We start from the raw sequence: 20000 nt of genomic DNA, 5'->3' as shown, positions 1-20000 counted from the left end.
CACCATTTTTCCAGCGGCCTTGGCAACAGATTTGATGTACGTGTTCCATTTAAGATCAGGAGTAATGGTCAAGCCAAGAAGCTTGTCAAATCTAGAGGCCTCCTGAAGACGAGAGCCATTCATTTAAATTGAGGCCAGATGTGGATCAGAATGTTGATGATGTAAAGAGAGAAGCTTGGTTTTAGATGCATTAAAAGTAACCAGCCACTCCTTACCCCCATTGTACTACATGCTCAAGATCAGAGGAGAGAGAATTGGAGAGAACTTGGTCGTTTACTGTCTTAGATGTGCTACCATAAATGGAAGTGTCGTCAGCATAAATGTCTACAAATGATGTAAGGATGTGATTTAGAAGATCATTAATGTAGATCAGGAAAAGAGTTGGGCCCAGGATGGATCCCTGAGGGGCACCGGCATTAATACCGTGAGCTTCTGATTTTTGCCCCTCAACTACTACTCTTATGAACCTATCAGAAAGAAATGATTTAATAATTGAGAAGACATTTCCAGCAATACCATAGCTAGAGATCTTATGAAGTAAACCTTTATGCCATACCCTATCAAAGGCCTTAGATATGTCAAGAGCAATTGCCCTAGAAAGGTTGCCTCCATCGAGAGATTTGCTAATCCTATGAGATATAACTGTAAGCACATCTGCTATAGATCTAGTAGAGCGGAAACCATATTGTGTGTCACTAAGAAGGTTATTTTTGTTGAGATGGTTGATTACTTCTGTATTTAACACAGATTCCAGCAACTTACTCATGACGCACAGGAGACTTATTGGCCTGTACTGAGAGGGGGATGAGCGATCACCTGAATTCTATAATACAGGGCATACTGATGAAATTTTCCAGGGAGATGGGAAACTATTCTCCTTAAGACAACGTTTAAACAATTTTGTAAGTATGCGCGCGTGTTCAGGTTGAAGTTTTTTGAGTACTATAATCGGAATACCGTCAGGGCCAGTTGCTTTACTGAAATCAAGGTTTTTGATTAGCTTGGCAACATCACGTACAGATATACGTATATCACATAGCGTGTTTTCTGATACAGGAGGGAATATTGGTGGTTGGCGGCTTTGATCGCAAAGGGTAGAATTAGCTGCAAAGTTCATGACAAAGAGTTTGACTTTGTCTGATGCTGACGAGATTACCTCAGGTCCATTGATAATAGTTGGGATGGAGCACACGCTTCTGTTCAGGATTCTGTTTGCTATTTGCCAAAACTGGTGGGAACCAAGCCGCTGTTCAGCTACTTTGGACTTAACAGATTGAGCATACAACTCTCTTGCATGCTTTATTACTTTCTTACAATGGTTGCTGGCAGTCCTGAAAGCGGCTTTAGTTTTAATACATCTATTACGTTGGAAACCGTGGAAAAAGTGATTTCTGTGCGCAATGGCAGCAGCACATTCTGAAGAGAACCATGGCTGGCTGTTAGGTTTTTGCTGAAACTTTTTCGAGGGTATTAAACGGTCAATACCTACAATTAACCATTCCGTCAGGTCTAATACTATAGAGGATACATCCTTTTTAAACATGGAATGCAGAGGTAGATCAGATATAAATGTACGGAAGCTATCCCAATCAGCCTTAGTGTATCGATATACTGTACGATGGAGAGGTACGTCTGGGGACTTATTACATTTCATTTTTATCTTAATTGATACAACAGAGTGGTCGGAAGATCCAAGAGGCGACAGAACAGAAACTGAACATAGTTCAGGGCAAGTTGTGAGAAAAAGGTCTAGTAGGCTCGCATACCGGCCGTGATTGTCGGGCACACGGGTAGGTTCCTGAACAATCTGAGTGAGGTCATAGGCAATGGAGAAATCATGACAGAACCTCGCTATATATGTATAAGAAATCCACTAGAACCGGACTCGCACTTCTGGTTTGGGAAAGCCCATTTTGGTTGAAATAAATTTAATAATTGGATCTAATTAATTTTGTGTGTTTTCTTTTACATTTTTATGTATGCTCTGCTATGCATTGATCTGTCCCTCTTAAGATTTCCTAAAAAAATTGACCTATCATTTAAAGATCAATATTTAACTAATATGTTTACCTTGAGGAGATGAATAAATATGGAAAACTCATTAAGGGAGTATATTTACTGAACTGTATTCTTTGTTTGCAAACAATAAAAATTCTATATCTGAAAATAAACCTTTTTTAAAATCATAAAATGTTAATACTTAAAGTATGATATATACATATTGGTTTTTTTTAATATGATTATCCACTGACATGCATTTTGTCTACGAGCGAGATTCGAACAGGGACCCCATGGTTAGGAGCCTAAACTCTTACCGCTCGTTCATCTCGCACGATGTTTGGATATACCGCGATTTATATAGATTTTATTTGTTTTTGTTTTTGCGATATCTTTTGAATTAATTCAATTATATACGAAAGTGTATTTTTTACGTACATGCGAGTTGGGAATATATATATATATATATATATATATATATATAGATAGATAGATAGATAGATATATACATATATATATATATATATATATATATATATATATATATATATATATATACATATATACAGGGTGTCCCAGAAGTCGCGCACCATATATTTATATGTATTCAGGCTGAAGGTGAACAATTTGAGCATCTATTGTGATTTTGATTAATAAAATTGATATTCATATTTGTTTTTATATAAATCTACATGGTGCGCGACTTCTGGGACACCCTGTATTTATATATATATATATATATATATATATATATATATATATATATATATATATATATATATATATATATATATTCCTATGTTTCATAAATTAACCTGTCGTATATATTAAAGCGTGTCCAAAAGATACAATATATATTATATATATATATGTTAAAAGGTTATACATATATATGTATATATAGCGTTATATATATATATATATATATATATATATATATATATATAGCCTTATATATATATATGTATATATATATAAGGCTATATATATAGCCTTTATATATATATATATATATATATATATATATATATATATATATATATATATATATATATATATATATATATATATATATATACATGCATATTGCCTCTTTTGGACACGCTTAAATATATACGACAGGTTAATTTATGAAACATAAATACTGAAGAACACATCAGCGTTAAAAAGACACGAGAATACAGCAAATAAAATATTTTTATAGAATATTAACAATTGTCTCAGTGTATCTAATTCCTCCTAAAAGACAGACGATCCCCTGCCCGACCTGCCAACCCTTTTATTTTCTATTTAACAGAACGCTACCAATATATTCGCTAAAAGCAAAAACAATAACTGCAAAGGCACCACATTGACGCACTTGTCGTCCTCTCGAAGCTTAGCGTTTGTACGCGACCGGCGCCATTGTGGTACGGCACGAGCCAAGCGGCGTGCTGGTCCGACACGGTAAGAAAGGGGAGACAACTCGCTTCAGTGTTCCCTTGTTAATTATAATTATTTGGCTGAGACATGAACGCCGTGTTGTTATGCGCGGCGTGAGTACGATAACGCCCCGGTTGACAAATTAGTTTTGTGTTTTGGGTTGTAAGGGGGTTGTGAGGCTGGCAAGTGCTACCTCGTGAGTGGCGATGTGTGGCGATTAGGAATGATACAAACGGACAAAGGAGAAATAGAAAGCGTGTTAATTAGATGTGTACGAACGAAAGAGGGAGAGAGAGAGGGGGAGAGAGAGAAAGAGAGTCGAAAAATAGAAAAAGACGGAAAAGAGAGAAAGAGAAAAAATGGCGAAAAAAGAGTAAAAAATAGTGAGAAAATGAAAAACACTTCTAATTAGATTTTTGTCAGAGTCAATGCTTATAAAGGCACAAAGGCCACTAAAGGATAACAGCTAATGAGCGTACGGTAGTCATCGGGATAAAACCGCACTAATAGTCGAGGAAATAGTGTAGAAATGGATTATATAGGGTGCGTCTTAAAAAAACTTGTTTACATTATACTTGAAAACGTCCATATTGCAGTCAGTTTTCACATCATTCGCGTTTAGGTTTAGCACAGAGAGTGGGGATAACTGTTGTAGTTAGACAAGTGATTTTATGAGAGTTTGGCGGACAATGGATTTACGAGCACTTGTCATGAAAATAACAACAGAGTAGAGACAGGCTTTCAACATCTCTTCTGTGGGAAAGAGGTTGCAGGAAAAAATGGCATCACCTACTTGGATTTATAGCCAGTTTATAGCTTTGTGATTGTAAGATAGGGTGTTCCCGGTAGCTTTCGCCTAAATATTACAAGAGTTCTTCCTTTTAGGACGCGGGTTGACTCTTTTGCAAATAGAGGAGTGTGTCGAGATTTTTGAAGCAGGAAAGTGATGCAACTATTTTTCCGGCGACCTTGGCAATAGATTTGATGCTACTCTTCAATTTGAGGTCACGAACAAAAGAAACAAAGAAATAGAGAGAAAGAACGAGAGAGGGGAAACAGAGTCGAAAGAAAGGGACTTTAGGGAAAGAGAGAGAGAGAGAGAGGGTAGCAGGAATGAAACTAGGAAGAGAAGAAAATAGAAGAGAGAAGGAAAGAGAGTAAAAGAAAGAAAATGCGACAAAAAGATTGATGCCAAGGAGAGAAGTTCAAATTAAATAACTAGAACAGTTACGTAACACAGATTTTATGAATAAATATGATATGAGTCTCTGGGATATTTCAAATATTGCAGATGAACGTAAAATTCAATAGTAAACAGTTTACATAAAGCAGAAGGTATATATATATATATATAAATATATATATATATATATATATATACGTTCGCGTGTGGGTGTGTGTGTGTGTGCGTGCGTGTGTGTGTGTGTTCATAATATAGTTGAGAGTTTATTTTTGGAACATGATTACAAATATAAATATGTCATGAATTTAGTGTATATTGAATTCAAAGCTTCATATACATATGTGGGGGGTCTGTGTATAAGTACATAGGTTTAAAAAAATATGTTGGGAAACACTTCAGCATGCGTTAAAAATATTTTGATTATTCGGAAAGGAATCACAAATAAAGGTGAAAGTCCTTAATCCGTGGAGTCTCGAAGAAACCCTTTTCATTCATAAGAATATATATATATCTATATATCTATATACCTATATCTATATATCTATATATATATATATGTATATATACTTATATATATATATATATATATTTATATTAATATATATAATACACACACACATATATATATATATATATATATATATATATATATAACCATTACTATTTTTATTATTTCCTCCTTGTTGATAAATTCCATGTCGAGATTTTTGCTGAGATTATCCTTTATTTTATTGTTTTCCATTTTACTGTTTTCCCCACTGATATCTTTCTTAAATATGTTCAAAATGTGAATGTTTTAGTGTACGTGACAGTGCTGTTCATGGTTTTATGTCACTTAGCCATCATCTATTTGTTAAAGCGCTTTGTTTTGAAATCGTCAAGATGCCACTTATTTATATACAGCGAATATATATATATATATATATATATATATATATATATATATATATATATATCCACTCACTTGTTTCATGGCGCAGGTTAACACATAATCGAAGACGAAATGCAAGTTTTTAATTTGGGCCAAATGTGAGCATGGATCAGTTTACGCAACGAAAAAATCGAATTATAATGTAATTGCAACTGATATGGCAAAAAACTCTGAGATTCTAACATACATCATTTTTTAATTTCATATCCACGAAAATAACTCCTTACCTGCGAATTCTTCTTTCAAACTCCTTGGCTAATCCTTCAGTGAAATATGAACTGGAAAATATACATTGAGAACATTGCGAAGGCTGCGGCGATGAAGGTGGGATCCCTCGTGCTAGAAAACTACTCACACCCTAAAGTATCATGTGTCTCAAAAAGGTCATTATTCGCCCAGGCATGGAATATTGTTGCCTTATCTGGGCTGGTACATCTACTAGTAGCCTCTTTCTTCTTTGATACCGCTCAAAGAAGAGTCTCCAATCTAGTAGGTTCCGTTTTGTCAGCCAGGTTCCAAACACTGTCTCACCGCCGCACTCTTTCATTACTGTGCTTATTTAACAAGTATTTTAATGAATGTGCTCTATTGAACTCATTGCACCTGTGTCCCCTCGACGTACGAATCCCCGACAACTCCGCTTAGCAATAAAACCACACCTTTCACTGTTTGTGTCCCGAAATATCAGAACGCTTCTTCCTTTAAATATCAGTATTTTAAAATGTCCCTTTTTGCTTCTTTAGCTGTACAAATGTAGCGAAAACCAACATTTTGTTATTTTTCTTTGGCATGGTCCCAATTAGTAACCCTTTATTTTCAAGTGGCGATATGTATTGTTTAGGGTGACGGTGAATAAAATGCACGTACTGCCAAACTGATTCCGTGATCCTAAAATATAATTATGTGTAAAATGTATGCCTTCAAGAAAATGTTGAGGATAATAATTTCTAATATAATATCATCCAATAAAAGCGTGTTAGTGATTTGAAAAATACTCCTTGTTTTTATGAATATTTCCGTGAAAGGACAAATGGAAACGAATTTATTTTTATAAATTGTTTTAATTGTTAAATTACCAATAATATTTTTATTACTTATATATTGAGATACTTTTTGTTTACTTATGTGTTTGTTATATGAAACGAACACCATTTATATGTTTATTACTTTTCTTCTTAACATTGCAATAAATTTAATTATTTTATGGACCTAACCGATAATAGCATAAGTGAACCTAGATCGCATTCTAAGAAAAAAAAAACTAACCCTATCTAAAACTTACTTGAATGTTTCATCCCTTCGCGTATAGATTTTTTATAACACAAGAAAAAACATTGAAATTTCTGTGTGTAGGGAAAATATATAAATTCTGATATCAGTTGGTATTGTAAGTTTTAAAATGTAGTTGGATTTGGTATTTTGTTTTTAGATACAATAAAAGTAAATGACTTACAAGGACCTGCTTTGAAAAGCTCGGATGAAGGTTGGTGAAAACTGTTTCCACTTTTCTCAATCACAGCTCATAGAACAAATAAAGCCACGGCCTCATTTATTTCTCATCTTCTAAAAAATGTTGTACGGCTCTCGTGTGTTCGGTTAACACCTGTAACTGCACCAGCACCCTCTGCATGAAATTCCCACTGCTTTACAAATAGAAACACTTATGTCCTTTGTTCAAAGTTTTCTTTTTTTCACTATTTATTATATGCTTGCTTTTTGTTTTATTTTATCTTATTATGAAGTGTACGCACTTATATAAATTTACATGTATAGTTTGTGTACATGTAGAATACGTGTTAGACATTTTGCTGAAACTTATTTGAATATATCGAATTATATTGAATACTTTTAGAATGTACTGGACTTTATTATTTTACAATACACACACAACTACACACACACACACACATATGCATATATATATATATATATATATATATATATATATATATATATATATATGTGTGTGTGTGTGTGTATTCTTCAGAATAGTGTAATATATATATGTATATATATATATATATATATATATATATATATATATTATTCAGAATAGTGTAATGCAACAGATCTACTGGTATGTTTATTGTATTTAGCAAAGTAGTTATAAACCATTACATTTTGCCAATAGTTTCTTCTCTGAGGAGATGCGTAGACATCAAAAACCTATAGGTAAAGGAGATATACTTTTTGAATTGTATTCTTTGTCTTGCATTTAATAAAAATTCTAGATTTGAAACTTAATATATATATATAATCGTCGAAACATTTGGGGATAACGGAATGGTATCTGAGTCGGTATTGGAATCGATAACGGAGTCGGAAATATTTGTATATATATATATATATATAAATATATATACATATATATATATATATATATATATATATATATATAATTTGTTGGCTTGATAATTATCATACTTGAATCCCTGCTTTTAGGTTATGATTTCAATCTCAGTTCGAGCATTTTTTTTTTATTTACACGAATTAAACTTTTCAAAAGGGCATATTCTCGTAAGCAATAGAGAATTGTCTCTACAATAATAAAGACTTCATCTACATGAATTACATTCAATATTGAAACATATCTTATGGCCGGGCAAAGGTGGTGGCCTGCTAGTTACAACCCTATCAGATTTTTCATAATATTTTCTTAAACGTAAAAATTAGACTGAACAAAGGAAATAAACAACTGGACAAAAGTTAAAGAAAGGATTTTATCAATACTTAATCGTACAGAAAATATTAACAAAACTTAATATATGACAAACATCTTATGTTATATGACTTCTGTGCATCGTCGATCACGTGATGTAATTATTATTATTTTTTATTTATTTTTTGTAAGAATCAGCAGTAAGTCCATCTCATTAGTTTTTAGAGGTTGTCCTGTTTTGTCGGGTTAATTATCCGAGCCCTCACTTATCTACGTTCGAAAGTTCCTATTGGATTAAGGTTGGGGTTTGGGTCGGTCACTTGATCATAAAAATTCGTTCTTCATATAAAGTTCTTAGATTCTGAGCCCAACGACATTATATGCATTGTCTCGCATGAAAATAGAATATTCACAAAGATTTTTTGGTTGTGTTTGTATCTAATTGGCTTTCGCTAGTCTCAGTTTTTGAATTTGTACGCATGCGGATAATCGAGTCAACACCTACGAGGGAATAATTCCCAACAAAGCAGCTGCAACAAAACTTAAGATTTTCTTGGTATATTTAGAATATAGTCTTTTATCAGTTCTATGTCTTACGTAAGTTTTTCTGTCAGAAACAAGTATATAAAGCTTGGACTTGTCACTGAAGTAAACCGAATGTGCCTCAGATATAACAGCATATTCTATTGCATATTTTAACCGTGCCCTTTGGTTTGCTTTGAACTGGAATATGGATATGTAATCCTGTATTTTCGTATTTTCTTGACCTGCGCTCCATCGATTTCTTTGATACCTTGGTGTCTTTCTTTTCACCAAATTCACGCTAAATTGATGTAGAAGTTCAAAAAATAGACTTCGTAGCCTCGCAGGTGTGTCCTTCCCTTCAACCTCTTTCTCACAGAAGAGATGTTGCGAGTTTGTTTCTGCTTTATCGTTATTTTCATGGAAAGTGTGCGACTGAGCTCCAATCTCTGCCCCCCGCTCGCCAAACTTTCACAAGAAACACCAGTCTCGCAGAAAGCACTATCAATAATTTCTCCCAATCCTATCCTGTGCCTAAACCTAAAGGTAAATTCCATGAACAAAGCTTCTTTTTTAGAATTGCACGCCCATGGAATTGTCTTTCATTTTCCTGCTTGCCAGCTGACTACAATATTGTTGCCTTCGAGTCTAACGTAAACAAGTTTTTGATGAGCCGTTCCATATAAGTTAACAAAGTTACCGAATTTCCATTACTAACGATTACTATATTGCCCAATTGTCTCCTGTACACTCTTTAACCCTTATCCTCGAGTGGCCTCTTAGCCTTGAAAAATGGTGATACCTATGTAAAAAAGATAATTCTTCGACTGTTTGTTTGTGAAGTTTTTTTAACGTTGCCTGACTTCCGTTTTTCAAGATTTTAGCGGGTTTATACCTGCTAATTACATGATTAACAACAATTTTAGACCCTTGACATCATTAGAAAGTTCGGAAATGGGTTTTTTTTTATAGTGAACGGTATACGTATTCTTTACAAACGAGATTGATTTTCGTGTAGAATATGCTATATTGCTTACAGATTAAATCCTATGGCAAGTATATATACTAATCATTGCTTTCACTCTCGAGTTTATATCCAAAACAGTAAGACACAATAAATCAATCGAGAGCCACACCACTCTGATTAAAAAATAGATATGAAAATAACAGATATATGCTCGGGAGTAAAAGTAATGAAAACAATATTCTCTTGTAACAGCCTCAATAATAAAAAAAACAAAACTTTTACTTATTGTTGAGAACCGACATCAAGCACTGTAAGAATGTAAATTAAATGCTATTTGTCCTTTAACTTTTGTCTACTACCTCGTTTCCGTTCTCACATTTAATCTTTATTCTAAAAAGAATATGTAAATCTTTGAACTTTTGTATAATATTTATGTATTATATCTAAATGTTTATTCAGTAGTTCATTTTATTTAATTAAATAATATATATACATATATGTATATAATTATATATATATATATATACATATATGTATATGCATATATTTGTATATATACATATATATTTCACGCGCATGTGGTCCGTAATCGTTTTTCTTCTATATTTTTCCTATGAAATCCTGATGATGCCCTCTTTAATAGGAACAAAACGTTGATTACTATTTTATTAATTCTCGGTTTTCCTTCTCAAATAACACACACACACGCACACGCACACACACACACATATATACACATATATATGTGTGTGTGTGTGTGTGTGTGTACATGAAGGTTAAACTATTTTTTTCTATTTCGACGAAGAAAGACTTCTTCTTGCTAGCTCTTATGCATGACTCAGTTTGTATTGCTTAGTTTCTTATTATTTTCAATGTTGTACATTTAATGTTTAACGTGTGTTTTTCTTATTAGATTGAGGAAAATAAATCCCTTAATCTCTCATATTTTTTTAACCATTATAGAAATCTGCTGACATGCAAGATTAGTTAGATGATTCGATATCTGCTCTACCCGTATTTTGTAAAATTATTTATACTGCCTCTATGCACACACACACACACACACACATAGATGGATGCATATAAATATATACTAGCCTGGGTGGCCGGCGTTGTCCGGATGTGTGGGCATGTGTGAAGTGTTGAGCAAAAAACAGGTGTAAAAAAAGAGTAGTAGATAGGTTTGAACCCGTAACGCGAAGGAGGAAAAAGCAGTAAAAGAAAAAGCAAACGGTTTTATTGACGTCCACCGTGATTGTGAGGGCATAGCCTGTCGGAATAACGTGTTTTATGCGACGTCGTTGAAGTCGTTGAGGTGTGAACGACTTGCGAAAATGTCGTCGAAAAAAGTGACTTCTCCTTGAAACAATCGGCCACTTGATGGTGAAAGAATTAATGATTATGGCCAATTTATCGATATTGGTCGTCCGATACATCGAGCTTTAAAATGATACCAATTTAGTCACTGTCTGAAGCATGTTGAAAGTTCTTGGCAGACATACAAGCACGAACACATACACACATTTTTTCCTCTTATATAATAAAAGAAGAAGATGCGTGAGAGAGATAGAGAGATAGAGAGAGGGAGAGAGAGAGAGAGAGAGAGAGAGAAAGCGTTTATTCGTATGTGTGCGTGCGTTTATTCATATATTTTGTATGAATGTATATGTATAAACCGGCTACTGTTTTGAATTTATTTAGTTGTTTGTGATTTAATATGTTTTTGTGTTTTTATTTTGTCTTCATGATCGTCTTCTTTTTTTAATTTTTTATTATTATAACATCTTTATTTATTATTATTAATGTTTTATTTATTATTCTTATTTATTATTTCATAATTGTTATTATTATTCATATAGAATTTTGAATATTTTATTTGAAGAAACACTACATATACACTATCATAATGATTACATATATCGATAAGATAAGCACATTTTGTATTACATAATTCAAAATAATACTATATATAATGTATAATACATCTTAAGCACACTAATAGATAAAAAAAACATTTAATTAGATATTTAGTAGAGATTTCGAAGACTATCACAATGCGAGAAATGAAATATAGTTGAAATATAGCATGCTTTGAATCGGTCTGTCAGGTCTACCATTTGAAAAGGGATTTTTTTTCGAAATTAATAATGGATATTGCCGCAGACATAAAAAGTAAGACATTTGTACCTAATACAACTGAATAAATATATGTATATATAGACATATATGTATGTACTTATTGATTTGTAAATTGCCACTTGTTTTCATCTCATTTCACCAACAACAACTATATTTCATTCCTTACATTGTGATAGCCTTCTAAATCTCTACAACATACGTATCCCACACAATGCTTCAAGCAAACTACATATCAATCCTATTTAATTAGATACATTTAATAGCTCCACATATAATATTATTATATCCTAATATCATTATTATGCATCTAATATAGCCTTACATATTATACTTACATTCTATTTATAGATGGGAAATGGATTACATATTGTTACGTTCTTTTGATATCTACAGGTATTCACTGCAACATATATATTATAAATAAAAGGAAGAAAAAAAAAACAGAAAACAAAGTTAAAATGAAAATATATTTATTGGAAACAAAAGAAAATGCAACAAAAACTATATGTCAGTAAACAGAACGACCTTAGCGAGACAATAAAGGTGTGTGTTTTAATAATATATCGTAAGATAAAACTACTTATATAACATTAAACCTATATTTTCTTTGGTCAATATTAAGATTCAGAAATATCTATATTTACCACAATGTTGTCTGTTGTGGTTTGCTTGAAGAATATTTTATTAGCTTGACGTTCAGTTTGCTTATTTACAACCAGGTTTCTTACATTCCTTGTTAGTGGCCGGAGTTACTGATTTTAACAGAAAGTCGCCTACAGTCCGCGTCCCTTTCATTTGGTGTATGTATCAATAAATTGCTTTACAAACACATACCTTTCTATTTATAGTTATTGCTGAAGAATATTCCAGAATCCAATAATTTAGCACACTTAGCTTTTGGAACCTTCTGGAACCAATGAAAAAAGAATGATTTTTCATTTATATTTTTAAAAGTCTCTAGAAACGCTTATAAAAATATTTTCATTAAAGTAATGTTTTGGGTTATCTTATATATTATTTTAATTTATATATTATTTATTATTTGTTTTTGTATTATATTTATATCTATTTTATTATATAATATTCCATGTATTATTATATTATTATAATATGTAATTGTTTAATAAATATTTTTATATATTATTAATTAATTATTATTTTTGATTAAGTATAATTTTTTATTGTAAGAAATTGTAATTTCTTCGTGTTTTAAGAGTAAAACTGTGTTCTTATATTCTAAATAACATCACATGTAACTACTATTGAATAACGAAGCCGGGCACTACCGGGTTTCCCGAAAATGACCACGTCTAATGTTGGATAATGAACTCAATCAATATTGAGTTCTCAAAAATAGCAAGCGAAGATTTAATTCTTTTAAGTTTTGCGAATTACGGAGTTTGATCAGCTCATCAAGTAGTCTCCTTTTACCAATATACTTTATTCAAAAACTATGTCCCAACCCCCTCAACTAGAACGCAGAAACACAAACAAATTAATTAATTAGTTAAATCTCCTCAATATAAATATAAATTATTATAAAATAAATAAATAAACAAATGAATTAGATAAAAAAAAGAAATGAACAAAAAACGATAATTATATTAAATTAAAATGCTATCAACAAATGCCAGGCTATTGTTTGCTGAGAGGCTGTTACTGCTTACAACAGCACGTTTGAACCAAAATAAAATAAATATCTAACGATGAGATCTTTCTCGAAATATTATATAACACGGATATACCACCAGACCGACTTTCCGAGGTAATCACAGTGCAAATATAAATATAATGTGTATATGAAATACATGAATATGTACACATGTATTTGTAATTTATATTAATAAAACTTTCTCAACTGCTTCAGCTTGTGTCTTTCCGTTACCTCTGCATTGTACCGTCTTTTACACATTTTATTTAACTACATACTATACAATGTTTCAAGCAAACTACTTCCACCTCTTATAGATTTTTTGTTTATTTACGCAAATAGGCCACAACCGATAATGAATTATCTTCGAAGTATTATTTAATAGTATTGTTTCAAATACGTTGTGTCGAATATAATATTTTTTTACATTATTTGAGTGCAGAGCTGGAAATTACAGGTTCTCTTTTTTCCTATATATACATACAAAACTGCTATATTAATATGCATACACAACTGTTATATTAATAGGTATACAAAACTTATATTAATATGCATACAAAACTGTTCTATTATTATACATACACAACTGCTAGATAAAAATACATACAAAACGGTTATATCAATATAGATACAAAACTGTTATATTAATATGGATACAAAACTGCTGTATTAATAAACATAGAAAACTGTTATATTAATATATGCATACAAAACTGCTATAGTAATATATACATACACACTGTTATATTAATATATACATACAAAACTATTATATTTATACATACAAAACTGTTATATTAATAAATACATATAAAACTGCTATACTAATATATACATACAAAACTGTTATATTAATAAATACATACAAAACTGTTTTATTAATATATACATACAAACTGTTATCTTAGTATATACATACAAACTGCACTATTAATATATACATAAAAAACTGTTATATTAATATATACATACCAAACTGCTGTATTAATATACATACACAACTTCAATATTAATATATACATACGAAACTGTTATAAACATATATACATATGAAACTGCTGTATTAATATACATACAAAACTGTTATATTAATATATACATACAAAACTACTGTGTTTATATACATACAAAACTGTTATATTTATATACATACAAAACTGTTATATAAATAGACATTAAAAACATCAACATTGAATGTAGCACAATATGTATGTGGGAACAGCAGTTTATTTATTTTTTAAGTTGCCCTTGGGGTGACCTAACCGGCGAAAAGGTAAATACATCATAGAGTTTAAACATTATAAATATCTTGTTGGTAGGCCGAAAAAATTGTATGGACTGAATAATATAAAATAAATAAATTATTGTTAGTTAATATATGTTTTTAATATAAATGTTATTTTTTGTTGAAGTTTTGAATTTACCTGCATTCAACGTTGTTCATATAATACATTATTTAAAGCTCTGTTTTTATATTTTTGAAAAAGGTTTGTTTTATAAAAAAATTATTGAATATAGAAATATAATTCTTACATATATATATATATATATATACACAAAGACACACACATACATACATATACGCACATATATCTGTGTGTGTGTTTATACATTACGTTTCAAATATAGTTTTATGAGTTAAAGAAGGCCAACAAAGGCAGACATTAAATGATTGAAAAAAAAAGCAATGACAAAAGCAATCATAAACTTGAAAGAAAAAAATTCACATTTTTTTCTAATAACTCAAAAATTGCGAAATCTTGTCTCGACTGTCAATATAGTGTGGGGTTCACTCTCCGATGATTGCGCATAGATAATAAGATGAACTAAATTATGCTAATTGGATTTTGAAAATAAAACAAGAAATGACTTTCTCTTCTAATACTTATCCCCTAGAAATGTTTCCATTCATGTTTTGTTGTATTCTAGTGTTTTATAGTGCACGTAAATGTTAACGTCAGGTAAACCAAATTCACCTTTGCGATCGTAACAGACAGAAAACGTATCCAGTTTATCTGAATTTATTAAACGGCATTTGATAGATTAGACGATTTGGATTATTTGTTTCGGTTATTTGAGTGCCCGACATTATTTTACGCACGTTTATATCGACCTTGACAATTTCCGACGAATTTGGGAGTCTATACGGAATTTTAAGCGGAACTCCCCCCCCAAACACACACACTTTCCTAAAATCTTTGAAACCTTAATAGATCAAGCACGGATCCACCATCTTGCAAAAGCTAATCTTTTTATCTGATTTAGACAATGTCGTTGTACAGCAGATATTTTAACAGTTATCCTTGATCGCATATAACATACACTGGAAAAAGTGGGCGAACCCAGAGCTGTAATCCTTGATATATTCAAGGCCTTTCACAAAGTCTAGCACGAAAGGCAGCTAATGAAAATTAAATCGAATGGTATAAGTGAATACATACTAAATATAATTAGATTCTTCTAGAAATAGCGCCATCTAGGTTGTCACCATTAGACGTTCACCCATGCAGCATAACATACATGTAGGGTCGATCCTTGGACCAGTAATATTCCTGGTATTCATTCACGACCTTTCTGATGATATTGCGTCTTAAATGTGTATATTTGCTGATGATATGACGTTCTATAACATGCACAAGGTGAGAATGGATGTATACACATCTAAGATAGGCCCTGTCGGTGGGGCATTAGAATTCGCTGACTGCCCCCTTGCAGAGGGTAAAAGTCCCTCAATGGGGGTCCTGGATATGACCTTAAACTATATCCAGTGGTGAGGCCCCAGCTTGCGGGCTTTGGGGAGTGTGGAGCCACCCTTTAATTACCATTGCTCCCAGGTCCACTCTGACCCGGAGTGGTAGTAGCTGTTAGGGTCCCAACTATGGGTTGAATAGAAACCGACGTGAAAACAACAAATATATTCTATTAAAAAAAAAATTCTTCCGAATCTTTGGATTCGGCATTAAATAACCCGAAAAGGGTTGATATGCCGTAAAACAAAACCAACCAACCAACATCTAGGATAATATCAGAATCGTTAAAAAATGAGTTCCAGACCGTGGTGAAATGGAACCGTAAATGGATGGTAACATTTAATGTTAGTAAAACTAAGCTGCTCTCTTTTAACAAATACAAGAAATTTTCCCAACTACCACAAGTAAAGCTCTACCTAAGAATTCTCCTTTCAAACTCCTCGGTTTAACATTCATAGGAAATACGATCTGGAACAAATACATTGAAGATATTGCGAAGGTGGTTTCCGTCTATCGTTCTAGCAGACTACTCACACCTGAGAGTATTTTGTACCTCTACAAAGCAACTATGCATTAGGTATTTTTGCCACACCTTGGCTGGTTTATTTACCACTAATCTCTCCCTCTTAGATAGGGCCCAAAAATGGTATTCCATCTAATAAATCACATTTTGTCAACTAAGCTCCAATCCCTGTCATATCGCTGCAATGTTGCATCCCTGTACTTCTTTTATAAGTATTTTGATGGAAGGTGTTCTGATGAACTCGGTGCACTTATATCCTCTTGACGACAAAATCGCTTAGCAACAAAACCACACCCCATCCACTGTTCAGGTCCCTAAATGCCGAAATGTGTTCTACTTGAATGATTTATTACCTCAAACAGCTAGACTTTGGAATTTCCTTTCATGCTACCTGTTTCCTTGACTGTACTGATATGCAGAAGTTTAAATGTAATGTAAACCAACATCTTGTTAATATATGGTATCCCCTTACGTCCAAGTAGCGGTATTCCTTGTTCGTTAAAGAAAAAACAACTCTTTAGTGAAACCATAGTGGTTGTTTATTCTCGTTCGGTTAAACATAAATAATAATTCCTTAAAATGAGATATGGGTTCCAATACTGTACGAGTCCAATTAAGCGAAATGAAATGTATTAATTTACAGCGGATATTAGCTTTCCAACACAATGAGAACAACAAACTTACATGGCACTTCATAGACAGTCGGAAATAAATGTTTATGTTTACTATTTAATACGTTCACTGCATTCACCAGTTAATTTAAATTCGAGGAAATTATATAAATCATACATAAAATGTATCATACAGTTTGAACTATGGGTTATTTTTACAACATCTACACACGCATACGATGAGCCTTCAATAAGTTTGCAGACTTTTTCGTATAGACATTTTATTGATAATACACACGTGGAACTCTAGTCTCCTTTGAAGTAATCTCCTCCGACAGCAATGCACTTGTACTGTTCCAACAACTTCTCGAAGGCTTCATAGAAGTCCTCTTGTTTGAAAGTGTCAATGATCCTCGAGTCAGTCACTTTTATCTCCTCAATTATAGCATAAAAAACCTCTATTTTTTTTTTACATGGTGGTCACCATTTATCAAGACCCGGAAGCCACTCGGGGATAAGGATGATTGCGTGTTGTTGCGTGTACAGTAATGAATGGGATAATGTCGTAGTAATAATTAGAATTGGAAATTTGATAAAGTGTTTTACTTTAGGGGCGGTTCATCAGAAATTTGTTTATGTTGGACTTGAAAACATCCAAGTTGTAGTCAGGTAGGAAACAGGCAAACGGAAGAGAGGGCAACAGGTGGGCACTTCTAAGAAAGAAGCTTTGTTCATGGAATTTACGTTTTGATTTAGGCACATATAAAGAGTGGGGAAAATTATTGACAGTGGTTTCAGCTTGACGGGTGTTTATCGTGATAGTTTGGCGAGGTGGGCAGATATTGGAGCTCAGACGAGCACTTGCCATGGAAATAACGATAAAACAAAGACAGGCTTGCAACTTCTCCTCTCTGGGAGAGATGGCAGGGAAGAGAAAAGGGCATCCCCCACTAAGCCATGAAGTCTATTTTGTACTCTGTCAAGGCAGGATAGGCTTATTTAAGCAGCCCCTGCCCAGATGTGGCAGCGGAACTTCATCCTTTGTTATCCTTTGATTCAGTGATTAAGCAGAAATCACAGAAAGCAAAGTCCGAACTATCGGAAGGATGAAAAATTGCCTTGATGCGCATCTTGGTCTAATATTCTGTAATAAGGATGGAATTGTGCATTTGCGCAAACCGGTATCTTTAGTTCCTCGCGAATAATTGTGTGTACAGTTGACACTGACACCGAATTGTGCATGTATTGTGCGTTTTGACACAAGATGTTCTTTATCCATGAAATTCTAAATTGGATCAATCAACTTTCTAATGTTCTGACTCCCTTGCTCCTCAATCTGACCCCTTGCCTTTCTTGACTCCCTTATTACCACTCAAGAACTAATTCTCGATAATGCAATATCGTTCAAAATTTTCTGAAACATTTAATACGCTTTCTCCATTGTCCTCACATCCAGATTGCATTTTTGAAATTCACTAGCCGTGCAATTGTATTCCAACTCCTGTTATTGCTTGAACCTGAAATCATAAAAAAATGATCAGTCATCTCATAAGATGTATAGCAATAACATACTGAATATCCAAGTGTCTACGATAATTTTAAATGTCTATACACAAAAGAATTATGGAAACTTATTGCGGACACGTTTTATGTGATTATACGAAAAATATACTTTTTCGATTATATTTCACCCAATTATTTTCATTTAAGAAAATTGATGTATGTCAAAGTTAACACCAGAGCATATACAAAATGGATGACAGAAAAGCTATATTCCAAAATCCAATATGTTATTTTTTTTACTATGTATTTCCTTCCGACATGTCAGGATATCTATTCTTGCAGCATTTGTTTTGTAAAAACAATCAGATTAATATTAGATCAATTTTCATATTTCAAAAAATTAGGATTTTAAACTTTATCAAGAAAAGAAAAATATTGGGCATAATCGCATAAAGCCGAAATATATATATATATATATATATATATATATATATATATATACATATATACATATATATATGCATATATATATGTATATATATGTATATATATATATATATATATAAACTAAAAAATACAATTACATTTACCAAAATAGCCCAAGATGGTAAAACTAAAGTATATTATAAATATTAAAGAATTAATATTTCTAAAGTAATCTCAACCAGATGTAAAAGTTCGATAAAACCAAATAGGAGATAGAGCGTATAATAGGAGCAAATAGTAAATAAAACATGTTAAAAAATGTTTGAAAAAAAGTTAAAAACATATTTAATTTGAAAAGGAAACAACTAATAAGGGGATAGTCTTTAAGCCGCGGAGTTTCGAAGAAATACTATCCATTCACGTGAAATCACCTTTTTCTTCGCCTTATTTTCTCTGCTTCACTATTTGTAACCAATAAGGTCTTTGACTTAGTTGCAGTTTCATTAAATCCTTTTGCAAGCAAAATCCGATCCCGCATTTTGCTAAACCCTACCCTCTGATGAGAAGAAAGTATTTCTTCGAAACTCGAATTAATGACTATCCACTTATTTCGTGCTTCCGTTTTAAAATTAAATATGTTTTAACTCTTTTTCAAAGTGTTTTAACATGTTTTATTAACTACTTGTTCTTATTTATATATATATATATATATATA

At 32.2% G+C, this 20000-nt stretch overlaps 1 protein-coding gene across 6 annotated transcripts in view; it reads left to right on the top strand.

Moving 5' to 3' along the window:
• LOC145259312 (uncharacterized) overlaps window positions 1-20000 on the top strand; it is a 2114304-nt gene that overhangs the window by 1850561 nt on the left and 243743 nt on the right. For all 6 annotated transcript variants that reach the window (XM_080117200.1, XM_080117201.1, XM_080117198.1 and 3 more), the window contains one exon: window positions 6964-7017. In XM_080117200.1, coding sequence (XP_079973326.1) covers window positions 6964-7017 — 54 coding nt within the window. The remainder of the gene's footprint in view (window positions 1-6963; window positions 7018-20000) is intronic.

This window comes from Euprymna scolopes, chromosome 34 (genome assembly GCF_053919585.1).
Source record: "Euprymna scolopes isolate OS-2025 chromosome 34, ASM5391958v1, whole genome shotgun sequence".
Lineage (NCBI taxonomy): Eukaryota > Metazoa > Mollusca > Cephalopoda > Sepiida > Sepiolidae > Euprymna > Euprymna scolopes.
Note: the sequence above shows the minus strand (reverse complement) of the source record. Positions and strands in the feature narration are given on the sequence as shown.